Here is a 12,973-nt window from a genome sequence, read left to right on the forward strand (position 1 = left end):
GCATCTTGCACCTCAGAAATTAATATTTAATATTGTTCCCCCTCTGAAATTAATTTTTAAGCATAAAATTAAACTTAGGCCTGTAAAAGCATGGCTGTGTACCCGTGACACTGAAATGATATAGCACCTTATTACATGTCTTACTGACTTCAGAAAGAGTTGCTCAGTTTATGCTTTTGGAACTATCAGACCTGTAAACTCAGTTTGGGAATCTGAAATAAAAGCTTGTTGACTAGGGATAGTATGCCTTCTCCCCATCCCAGAGATTACCTTCCTGCTGCTCAAAAACAAATATGAAGACCGCTTTAAGTTATAATAGATTGGTAGTTTTCAACCTTTTTCATTTGTGGACCCCAAAATATTTTGAATGGAGGTGTGGACCCCTTTGGAAGTTTCTAATGTAGGTGGAGACCTCTTTGAATTGTAAGTGTGGGTATTTACATACTTTTGATTGATCATAGCCATCTTTCACGGACCCCTTAGACATGGTCTGCAAAACCCCATGGGTCCACGGACCACTGCACTAGATGCCTGCCGCCATCTTTAAGGTAGGGGGGCTGTTATCTGCCCTAAGAGATGTCTGTGTTCCCCAGTTCCATTGACATGCAAGTAAGTGAGCTCCTCCTACCTTAAAGTAACAAGGATTTTTGTCATTTAAATGACAAACAAAAGCAGGCTGTCTGAGTAAGGAGGTGCTCTCTTTTCTTTATGCTTTTGAGCACAAACGCTCCTTTTTTAATTTAAAAAAGTGAATTCTAGACTGAACAAGAACTTTGAACCTTCTATCACTTTTTTACAAGCAGTGAAACACTTTCTGAAACTAATATTAAATAGCATTTTGCTCTATTATTTGGTGTTCAAAGAGAAACAAAGTATACTGCCTTTGCTTTCCATTCAGTTGGAGAGCACTGGTTTAGTTCCAGTCCTTTCCTTAGCTCCTATTTTGCATCCTGCTCAGCCTTTCCACTGAAATGCTGCTATAGTAAATGAGATTCCTAGCTTGTTCTCAGTTTTCTTTAGTATTCAGGGGAATACTTTTTTGTTAATAAATAAATAAGCCTGTCCCGTTTACACTAGGTTTCTGATGATGTGCATATAATATATGCAGCACTAATACGTAAATACTACAAAAAGAAAGATAGGGGCCATTCTGAACAACTGTGTGCTCTTGGGCAGAGAGGTAAGGTGCAAAGGGTGTTTGTTAGTTACAGTAGCAGACTGACTTGCTTGTTGAGTGGCAATGCATAAATTGTGACAAAGGGAACTTAAAACATGTAGGTTTGCGCAGTCATTTGCACACAGCATGCTTAACTGAACCATCTTCATTACAACATGTCATCTGCTCCAGGGGACTCACCAAGATGACAAACATACCAAGTTAGGGAAGTCCTGGACAAGGTGAAAAGCACAGCTTTGAAAATGTCTCTCTTTAAATACATGTTCGCTGCATTAGTGGGATGAAAAGAGAAACCCAAATACCTTTGTAGTGATGATGACTTGGCAAAAAAGCAAATATGGCTATACTCCATTATTTTATTTTTTTGGTCTTCCTTTTAGCAGTTTAATTGTGAATATTGTAGAGTAGATCTTCTGCTTCTCTAAACTAGTATAAACTTACATAAGCTGAGGGTCTATCCCAGGCTTTAAGATGGAAGGTCCATCCATCCAGGACCTAAGGTATTGCATCTTAACATTTTAGTTTGAGGCTCAACACTAAAAGAATAGGGAAGGAAAGGTAAAGTTTATAAACTGAGAAATTTGCAGTGTGCTAAACTCAACCGATTGAACTATTCACAGTCTATACTGGAGAGGCCAGTAATGTAGAGTTCCGTTTATGGGTAGGCTGGTGCTACAGATCTCATGCATACTGACATAAAAAGCTGTCATAACACATGGAACCAATGCTAATACATTCTCTCAAACTGTATTGTTGAGATTATTCTTCAGAAGTAAGGTTCGTGCTACGTTCAGCAGATGTGTAGATGGTTGCCAGCAATGAAGATGCCAGTAACCACAACCATACTTTGCTCTTTTAAAAACATATAGCATGTAACTGTGTCATTCTGCATTATCTTTTATTAATCTTATTTACATTGGTGTAACAGGATAAGAGGATCATCGCCTTCCAGTTGTGGTTCCAGTCCATTGAACATAACGAGCACACCGCCCCCTGATACTTCTTCTCCAGGAGGCAAAAAGGTGAGAATACCTTTTGGTATTTGGAAACAATTTTTTTTTAACTGGGAGCTGCACCACTAATGGTAGTCTTCAAAGTGTCTCTAACAGGTGTGATGAGTTTTGATTCCTTAGCAGTAGAAATCCATGGCAGCAGACCATAGCATTCTTACCCCAAAGTCACACTGGCATAGTCTTACTGAATTTCCAATACATCATATACATTGAGCAGCTCTGACATTGTTGCACCTTTGCTGAGGTAGGTGGACCTCTAAATGGCTTTCTCTAAGATTTATTTAGAGTGCACCATTTTAAAACAAGCTCAGAAAATAGTCTCTTACCGATATAAGATGGACTTAATTCACTGTGTTTACCAATGAGCAGTTAACAGCAAAAGTGCATTTTCCCCAAAGAGCTGTGGCAGGCAATGGTGTGACATTTGGAAGAGAAGTGGAAAGTGAGTAGAGTGAAAGAGAGGTGTTAAGAGGTAAGAGAGATATTTATCCTTGATTCAATGTGTAGAGTGAATAATAAGACTTTAACCTGCCAGCAAGATTCTGAATAGGTTGAACACTGTGAGCAACCTTTGCTTCATTCCCACCCTAGTAGACACTTATCTTGAATATCTCAACCTAATTGCAGGGAATAGGCCCAGAGGTCCATTTACAGTGTTATGATCCATTCACAATTCAGCTGTGACCATCTGCTTGTTCGTTAATTTATTAATTTAATTATATAGTGAAGTACAATGAACAGGCGCAAGCATGTGTAACGAAAATGGTCAAATGTGAAGTAGAAACACGAGAAGAGGAAGTACCTCCTTACATATAGTATAAACTATGCATGGCATTAATCAAGAGCCAAAAGGCAATATGATTTGTCATATTGTTCATTGATGTGGGCCCCAGCAGAGCCAACAGCATTTCAAGCCTTAGTGACCTCACAGCTCAGCACTGCTCAGTGTGCGTGTTTATCCAGATGCCCAAACAAAGGATCCACGTGCTAATTAGCCCCTCACTCATGATTGGAACTGGGTGTTCTTGTCATGAGTCCTGGGATCCTTAAAAAACGTATATGCAGAAGAGGTGCGGGGCAAGCTGGTCTGGCTCCAGCTCATGGAGGGCGGAGTCATACTGATCACCTGCGACAGGCTGAAGAAGTGGATGATGGAGGGCTTCTAGGTGAACTGGACCCCTGTTTGGTCATGTTTGCCAGACACCTAAGGCTGTTGAGGAAACAGAAATCACTGGAAATAGGAAAGAAAGGCACAGCTCAGCTATGGGACTAAAGAGGAAATGTATTCAGTGTAGTGGCTCACCCTGACTTGAAAAGAAGTTAGCACTGAGGGGGACTGTACTGAGTGAGTACTACTAGATATGTTATATAAAGATGGGCAGCACAAATCTATCCTTGTGGTAGGTTCCCAACAGTATCTCAGCCTTTTTGGCTAAAATAAAATGTAGCTTTTTTGGCACCGAGGGGAGGGTGTCAGAGCTGGCTTATCCTGTATTCAAGTAAATATGGTAATACATGGGCAGGTTTGGAAGGAAGTTTCAGGGGTTCTCCTGGGAAGTTCAGTATGTACCTTACCACTTTCTATACAGCAAGTACAGTACCCCTCAAGTCTACCCCATGTACCAGTTCACTTTCCCTTATGTCACATTTCAGCTCCTGTAGGAAGAGATCCTTTTAAATGAGCAGTGTAAGTGCTAGCACAAGAAAGATTTTTTTTACAGTAGGACAGAACAAGGACACTTCTGGGATAATCAGATGCAATTTTAGCCATGTCACTACAGCTCCTTCAATTTTAGTGAACCATACTTTTCCATTAAGTGTTTGAACTTAATATAGAATGCTTTAAATACTTCTCCCTTCAGTGGTTCTTATTTGAACAAAAAATGCATTTACCCATCAAGCATCTGATTTGGTATTTGCTTAGTGTCAGTTCTGATGGAGTAGATTTCAAAGGCACAGATGATTCATTTGTTGTTTTTCAGTAGACTGTAAGCACCTGTGTCTTTTGAAAATGTCCCCAGAACACTCAACTTCAGGCTTGAAGCCATGCAAGTTATCTCTGTCCCTCTACTGTAGAGCTGACTAGAGCCAAAATATTTGTCTTCTAACATGCCCAACCCTTATGGTTGTGAAAATAACTGGAAACAGATGTGTGTTTTGCACACTGCACAGTGGGGTGCCATGTAGGTTAGAAGTGCTATCTCTGAAGACAGACCTTAAGCAGAGGTCTTCCTTCCATTCCTTCTGAGTCAAACTATGATATGGATACATCTAATCTCAGCAGAGAGTTAATCTTTGCCAAGATCAGATTCAGGGCTTATAGACAGCTAAAATGATTCTTGTCTTCCCGTGTATGTACTACAACTGGTCTGTGCATCATTGCTGTCTGATTCACAGGGGAGCCAATCAAAATATGACTGTCACCACTCCTGCGTTTCCTGTAAACAGGAGGGTACAAGGTCATCTCTAGGCTGACTAAGTGATTTAGTTTGGAGAATGGCATGCTGAGCATCAGATTCACATAGTGCAGACGCATATCTGTCATGCTTAACAGGTGTGTCCACCTACCATCCGCACACATGGCTTTACAGATTTTCCTAGCCTAGAGTCACAAATTCCCTAAGATAGATACATTTCTTGAATTTAATCAACTGTTCACACTGTTGCATGTAGTCTGATAAAAATTATTTCAGCTAGTGTTCTGTGAAACTACTTTCTCAGAAAATCGCCTTTCTAGTTGCTATTACCACAGTGCTTTGACCAGAAAAAAAAGTTTAAGACTCCCAAGTCACTGACTTGTATTTCTCCCCCCTATGGTGATCCTTCAGCTTCTAAATAATGGAGTTTTATAGACTCTGGTAGAACCTATGACAACCCCAACAAGTTATTTGCAATAGATGCTTATGGAGAGGGAAGGGGTGGGAACCCACTTATGTATTGTTTTTATGGGTTAAGCTAGGTGTTTTATCCTTTCCTTGTTTAGGCAGAAATAATTATTTTAAAGCATTCCTACATGCTAATGGAAGTATACAATTTCTTTCAGAGTGAGGACAGTGCAGAAGATGGAAGGATTAAAAGTAGTTGGGAATAAGTTCAAGTGTAACAATGCTCCAAACATGATACATACCTCCTAAGGCAAAATCACTTCTGGGCATAACATATTATATGTAGAGTTCAGAATAACACTTTACAATGTAGTTAGTGATTTTAACCAGATGCCACTTCATGGTGCATAACCCATTGTGGAAGAATAGTATTACTGTATTATACCTGTTACAGTGTTCTGCTTTTGACCAAGCGGGCCGTACAGATCACAGATTATTTCCAAAATGGATCAGTTCTTATTAGAAAGCTACATCAGTATAACAGAAAAATCAAAGAACAGAGATTCAAGGCATGGTGGGAACACTCATACAGAGAAAAGACAGCCTCTTGGTCCTAGAAGGAACAAATTGATCCCATCTATGAAAGGAAGTAGGGGATCCTTGTGAGAAACCTCTGATGGATCACACCTGTAAACAGGGATGGATAATCGCTACTGAAAAATGCTACAGGGATCATATTTTGTAGAAAGGTAATAGTTAAGGCTGGTCTACAGGGAGAAGCTTGTTTTTTTCCCTAAACTAGTGGTGCCACTGTGTTTATGTGGCACTTACCTTGCTACAAGGACTTACAAAGTTTAACTTGCCACCAAGGGATTTTAAGCTAAACTGCAAAAAAAAAAAACAAAACCCAAAGGGTTCTCATGGTAAAACTTCTGAACCAAGCACTTAGTGAAAATACTTTACCCTGCTGTCTTGCCGTCGTGCACTATTTTTACATACTGGTGCCAAATCACAATGCTAATTCCTGGAAAGCAAGAGTTCCTGGGCAGCAAGAGTTAGGCCATGTGATGATGCAGTAAGCTCTGCAGCTACTTAAAAAGTGCTTGGACCCACTTCACAAGCGACTTCTGATATAAACAGAACTTAAGATTCAAATACAAACTCCTAAGTTTAGTTTTAGCCAATTCTTTGCTGCCTTAAGGCACAGGCATTTCTTCTCAGCATACCTGGTGCATTCTCTGGAGTGAAGGTACCTTCCACTGGAATATCAGTGCACAGAAACAGAGCACCACCCTGGCGCACGGTGTCAAGACAACTATGCCGTATAACCCTTGGGCCGGGACCCTATCCCCTCCTGATTGCACAGCACCAGTGTGCTACCTGGATTGCAAATTGAGCGTGAAGACAGCCATATAACTAAATCCTGCTTAAACCCCCAGGGTTTGGATGTAGAAGATGATTTAGAACAGTGTAAACTGCCTGGAACATTTCAAAAGTATACCTGGATGATCAGGCGTAATTTTGAAATGGTCCTTGAACTGGTTACATGTGGACACCATGCTTGCTGTAACTAGTACCTGGTCCATCCTCCAGCCATCCCACGCTGCTCTGCTCTCCCCCATCCCCTACCACAACCCGTGCATAACAGCTGGCCAGAACTGTACTGCCCCTTGACCTCTATCATCTACATGTCACCCACAAACATTGTGCCCAGGCTAATTTGAGGTGGGGGTGGGGGGAGGGAGTAGAATACCCCTACTTCTGGGATTCTGGGGATCTGTCCAAGGCCTCTGCAGCTTTTAAACAGCCCCTGAGCAAGGAGTTCTCAATTTTTGTTCCTGAGCACCCCTCCCCCCTGCATACTATAAAACCTCTATGGCCCACCTGTGCATGGATGCAGTGAGCCTTGCCTTCCTGCCCACAAGATGGAGGCTGTGGGGCCAGGTGGGGGCCCATGGGCTGTGGACCCCCAGTTGAGAACCACTACCTTAAGCCACTGGTGAATTTTATTCTATTTCTGGCAATTAACTTGGAGGCCTTGAACAGTTTCCCAGAAACCCAGAAATAGGGGAATCCCTGTGCCTACCCCTTCCCACCCCAAATGAACCCAGGACCCAAACCCTGGTGAGTTGCCATAAATGGAAAGAAATGGATAAGCAGCTCAGGGGAAAAATGCTGTTTAAACGTGTTGAACATTTTACACAGCCCCCAAAATACTCAACTCCCCAGGAAGCCAGAAGCTGCAGTCCAGGTACCTTCCTACCTGGTCGCTCCTAGGGGAAGTCTTAAGGCAGTGGCCTCAGCCAAAGACCTTGTGCAACCTCCTTTAGCATCTAGCCCCCCTCCCCCAACCCAACCAGCCACCCCTTCACCACCACCCCTGATCATACTCCAGTATACCAAACCCTGCCTGGTACATTGACAAGAGTTGAAGGAAGTGATGAATGGTTTAGTGGGAAGTGCTCTTTAAAACCCACTAAAGCTCCAGCAGCCCCAAGTACCCAGCACACAGGAATCCAAAAGCTGTGGCCGAGGCAGCCCTCTCCCCCCACCTTCCCAACACATTTGGGAGTCCCAGGTAGGGTAGCACCATGTAGATTTTGGTAATAGTGTAGAAATGGTCTTTATTGAACTCAGTGTGAGAAGGAGCATCAGGAAATTGCAGTTGCGCAGGCAATTGAGGACATCATTTTCCTCTACCTTGGTGGCCAGCCACCTGGGCCTTCATCTCCTGCTCAAGGAATACTGGGGGAACTGGAGCACTTGCCACTGGGAAGCAGGGTGGGCTGGGTATTCACTACCACCCCCTGGTGGTGGTTTGACAGCACTGCAATGCCTGAAAGGTGACTTCTACTTCATAATCTTTGGGAGCACGTATGTGGACACTGAACTGGGCCAGTTATGAATCAGTTCCCAGTCATTGAGACTCTTGGAATAGTTCAGGTGTGGTCTGTTAGAAGCAGTAAGGTAACTCATGTTCCAGTGGCTATTTAATGTGAAAGGCTAGTCTTTAGAAAGGCTATCCCAGCATTCACCATATTAAGGAATTGGGATATGCATTCTCACTGAAGTGGTTTTAGTATAAGAGTTTCTATCCTAAGCCTTACCTTGGGACCCTGACTTTCCTGATATGTAACACATGCTGCTCCAATGTCTACTGGAATCTACAACCTTACATTTCCCATTTGTATTTAGATTCTGAATGGTGGAACTCCAGACATTCCTTCGGTTGGTTTACTATCTGGGCAGATCCAAGATAATTCTGGTTATCCCTATTCTGACAGTTCCTCCATTCTTGGTAAGCAAAGTCACATGGTGGTTATTTGTATATTTTAGCCTTGTGAACTATATAACTAACTTGCCTTTCTGAAGCATCCACTTAATCATGATATGTGAATTTGAGCTTTACATTATTTTTAGCTATATTTAATACCAGTTAACAGTCTTCAAGTAGAAAATTCCCGAATCTGTAGTGAATAGCCAGTACGAATAGCAGATCAGTCTAAGTAGCAGCATGTGGGGGTGGATTGGGTAATGGGAAGTTAGAAAAACTTCAGAAATGCCCCAGCCAGCCACGATTACCAGCTCACTTATTTTGCTGCTTATTTTGTGCTAGTTGAAACAATTAATCTAGATCCCTACAAAGCAAAATTGTTTTATAAAGATCTCCCCTGTACTATTGTTAAATGCATCTGTCTTTGCTGCTCTTCTCAAAAAGGCTTTGGACCAGCTAAACACCTTTTCTACCTGCAGATGTTTGGATTCAACTGTTGTAGGTTAAAAGTCATATTCAGTTCATTTGATTGCCAACTCAAAACTAAATTTCAGTTTTCTAGAGTTGAAATAGCTCAGGCTCACAACCTGTGGGATATTAAGCAGTTAATGTCCATAGTGGACAGGGTTTTTTTGGTTGTATGTATCCCCAACCCTTGTCCTCAGGACATGGTAACATTTTATCCATAAATGTTAAGGGTTTTTTTTGCTTTGGTTGGTGGGGGGGGAAGAGAGGGTAGAGGTTTGGTCAGAAATGAGGTCCCACCTGCATCCTGAGCCAGGGAATGGGTTTGATAGCAGAATAGTCAGGCATTCTTTTGTCCACCGTCAATCTAAGTTGACATTTTTTCTGAGCAGTCACTTCCAATCTCCCTTTTCTGAATAGAAGCAAGCCAATATAATCACATAAGTTACTTCAATTTCCTTGTCTTACTTTCACAGGGGAGAACTCTCACATAAGCATAGATATGATAGACAATGACCAAGGATCAAGCAGCCCCAGCAATGATGAAGCAGCAATGGCAGTTATAATGAGCCTTTTGGAAGCAGATGCAGGTCTCGGTGGCCCTGTAGATTTTAGTGATTTACCATGGCCCTTGTAAATACTACACATTGCTTCAACAGCTGAATATCAAAGTGCATTTATTGGTGGAGTTCTACAGTCTGTGAAACTTGTTGGATTATGAGAAGCTTTTATGTCTGAATTTCATAAAAGCCATATCAGAACTCATCCTACCTTGTGTAATTTCAGACAAAGTGGAGAAACCCGCTACAGTGTTTTTGCATCATTGATTTGGTTAGCTGTGTATAGCTTGCATTACTTGTATATTTTGGATTTTTAAAAAAAAAAAAAAAAAAGCATTGTGAGACTTGGCACTGGCATCATTGGTAGCTTTTATATGCAAATGGTCATTTCAGTTGTATGGTGTGTTTTTACACTACAAAAAAGTCCCCATGTGGATATTTCTTATACTAATTGTATCATAAAGCTGTTTATTCTTTATTGTAAGAATCCTTTACTATAAATATTGTTAAAGTGTAATGTATTAGACAGTTAAATATTTTTAAAAATAAATGTTTCCCTTGTTCTAAAATGGAGCATTTACTTTGATAAAATAAATTTGATAAAACCCTGCTTAAAAAAACATGCTAGAACCTATTTGATTGCCTACCACTTTTTTGGGGGGGAAAAGGGGTGGAGATTAAAACATTCACAATAAAGGTTTAAACTACCTCAGTGCTTTGAACCTTCTCTCTCTCACACTTAAATTGGTAGCTGCATTAGGTTATTTTGTTAGCTTAGTTTCATGCATCGTATCTGCAAGTATATCAATTTACTCAATGGAAAAAATGTTTAGCATTGTTGCTTTTTCTTAAGTTCCAATCAGTGCCTGAAATCCCAAGAGAAAAGGAAATCTATACACTGTTCTTTCAGTCCTTACCATGTTTCCTCCTTGCTTCAAAGCAATAAGGGAGGAGCCACTGGAAATTCTGTACTATACATTTATCGCTTATGCCCCCCTGAATTTATCAGAAGCAGGTTAAAATAATGGAAACTTTATTTGAATGAACCTTGAGTTTACAAGTACAATCATTTAATAACTGAAGAGCGAACCATTTCCATTTTCTTATTCCACAACACTTATGAAAAGTTTAGTAAATAAATAGTTCTGTGAACAGATTAAGGTAAGGCAAAATTTAAGATAAAGCCCCTAACAGTTGTTCACAACCCCTGAAGATGGCTCAAGCTGCAAACAAGTGAAAAAAAATTCACTGAAGAAATTGGACTTGACCAGGATGTTACATGGGTAATTGAATTGCCCTCAATCCAAAAACCCCTGTGGGAAGGACTTGTTTTGTGCTCGACCATATGCAATACATTTAAAAGGGTCAGTCTATTCAGAGCAAGTTATTTACATGTAACTGAATAGATAGACTTTGATAGAAGCACTTTGTTTAAGTTAGCATTGTGCAACATTTATAAAAAAATGGCTTTGAGAATTCTAGTTATCAACCATTTAAAGTGCTACTATCAGTTCTGCTTCTTACCCACTGCGTAACAATATTATTGAAACCACCCACCAGATCCCATTGTTTTGATGGGCCTAGAGCAAGGAGAGTCCAGCATACAAATAACCAATGTCACAAGCCTACTGGTAAACAAATACACGTATGTAACTGGAACCTCAGAATGTTAGAGCTGTACTCTTGAAAATTATGATCAAATACTCCTTTGGTCTTTAAAAGAGTCCATACTGCAATATCCTAAACACTTTGTTACACAATGAAGAAAAGCAGGAATTGCAGTGTAGTATGAGTTGAGTACAGTCATCTTAAAAGTAGCATGCTTCTGTTTGAGTAAGTCTGGATCAGAGTCCTGGATTTTGCCCCTCAGGATCCACATCATTGTTGTTGGGTGGAGGATGAATAGGCAGAATATCTAGCTCATCCACTTGTGGTGTGGGGTGCATTACCACAAGCTGGTCCTGGGGAATATCTGCTGCAGCTGCTGCTAGATTTGTAATAGATTTGCTTTTTACACACTGAAAGTCAACATGTCGACTCTTTCCCTCCTCCTTTTCCCATGACATGCGAATGAATGGCCTCTGGACATAGTTGTAAATCACCTCGGGCCTCCCACCTGGTCTCTTCTTCACTTTTTCTTTGTATGTGGGGTAACCTATAAAACATTAAGTTGACACAAAGTAAGAAGCTCTTACAAGCTAGTCTGTCAGTGTGCACACAGCCGGTAAGTGGAAGGACACGAAAAAGGAGCAAATCAATTTCCCTACAAATATGCTGAATAGTGGCAGGCACCAAGTTGCTCCCTCCACCCAATATCCTGCATTCTCTTGCCCTAAAAACAGGTCAAAAGCTTGCAAGTGTCAGCTGAAATGCAAAGCAAAAGGATGCTAAGACTATTTATTCACAAGCCACTCCTTTCAGACCTACAGAACCAAGCTACATATTTTTCCATCCTGGCAGAGCCCAATAAACAATTTTCTCAGAAAATATGGCCTAGAGTAAGGGAAAAAGCACAAGATGAAATCCCCATAGCGGTGGTACTACAGGCTGCTTGCTGTCTCAAGTTCCCTGGGTTGGAACCAAAAACACCGTTTTTCTTCATTGTAAGCAACTTAAGTCACATACAGACATTCAGTTTCTACCAGAACCAAAGTATGTGCACATATTTGAGCTTTTTCCTCCCAATACACAAAGCCTCTCCGGGAGAAAAAAACCCCGCAATTACAATGATGTAGAAATTGCTCCTGGGAGTTTCCTGAACAGCTGCACACTTTCTCTCAGTTCAGCTTCTAGAGACTAGAAGCAGTACAGCTAGGGGAAAGGTTCTGGGTCTCTAAAGGCATAGGGTCATCTTTGTCAGGAAAAGTTACAGGGGAGAGCTGCTCTCATCTCCTTCTAACTCAAATTACAATGCTCAGTTGCTGGGCACCATGAGCTGGGCAGCTCCATGCCTGCTTCTGACACCAGAGTCCCCAGTGTGAGAAGCAAGCGTTGGGTTTTGGTCAGCTGCTCCAGTCCCTTGGGCATAGGAAGACTAGAGCAGCCCATGTTTTTCTGATTCCAGCAGTGGAAAGTTTCTACTATTAGAACTGAACAGAAAGCACTGCAGCAAGATGACAAACTAGAATTTGGACGTAAGCAAGGAATGAACAAGTTAGTTTCTGCCACTAGTGGCTGAGGTTCCACTCCACAGCCTCCTACAAACCAGGCTGCAATACTGTAGAATAAATCCATGCCATGAGGTATTCCAACTTTTAGATCCTCTTATGCCTCAGATTAATCTAGCACAATGGGTGGCTGATAAAGGAGTTATAAAAGAAATTCTGCAGAAACAAATCAATATAAAAATGACCTTTTAAATTAAGAATCATTTAAATTGCTACTTACCTTCAATACCCAGTCGAATCTTCTTGAGACCCCTTTCCTTCAGAACAGATTTGGCCACATCTCTGTTTTCAATGTATTTGAAGAACCTGTATAATTTTGTGCTGTAAATTACTTAAAAAAAAAAAAAATCCACATTTCAGTGATAAAATTGTACTGCAAATTTGTAACCTGTGCTTATCTTCTTAAGGTTAAAGCAAAAGCTAAAACCTAGCTCCAAGCTGCTAAGTTCCCAATATAGTTAGCAGGAAAGCAACCCAAGACTGAAGCCTGAG

The 12,973-nt window shown here is 41.0% G+C and overlaps 2 protein-coding genes across 7 annotated transcripts in view; one reads left to right on the forward strand and one right to left on the reverse strand.

Annotated features, from left to right (window-relative positions):
• Positions 1–9,947, forward strand: part of ARNTL (aryl hydrocarbon receptor nuclear translocator like) — an 84,747-nt gene extending 74,800 nt beyond the window's left edge. For all 4 annotated transcript variants that reach the window (XM_019551477.1, XM_019551476.1, XM_019551475.1 and 1 more), the window contains exons 17-19: positions 2,106–2,199; positions 8,211–8,313; positions 9,231–9,947. In XM_019551477.1, the coding sequence (XP_019407022.1) occupies positions 2,106–2,199; positions 8,211–8,313; positions 9,231–9,391 (358 nt within the window). In that variant the 3' untranslated portion in view covers positions 9,392–9,947. The remainder of the gene's footprint in view (positions 1–2,105; positions 2,200–8,210; positions 8,314–9,230) is intronic.
• Positions 9,948–10,326: 379 nt separating this feature from the next.
• The window catches only part of BTBD10 (BTB domain containing 10), a 42,666-nt gene continuing 40,019 nt past the window's right edge, over positions 10,327–12,973 (reverse strand). For all 3 annotated transcript variants that reach the window (XM_019551480.1, XM_019551481.1, XM_019551479.1), the window contains 2 exons: positions 12,702–12,812; positions 10,327–11,469 (listed from right to left, as the gene is read on the reverse strand). In XM_019551480.1, coding sequence (XP_019407025.1) covers positions 11,159–11,469; positions 12,702–12,812 — 422 coding nt within the window. In that variant the 3' untranslated portion in view covers positions 10,327–11,158. The remainder of the gene's footprint in view (positions 11,470–12,701; positions 12,813–12,973) is intronic.

This window comes from Crocodylus porosus, unplaced genomic scaffold, assembly GCF_001723895.1.
Source record: "Crocodylus porosus isolate Cpor-Errol unplaced genomic scaffold, CroPor_comp1, whole genome shotgun sequence".
Classification (NCBI taxonomy): domain Eukaryota; kingdom Metazoa; phylum Chordata; order Crocodylia; family Crocodylidae; genus Crocodylus; species Crocodylus porosus.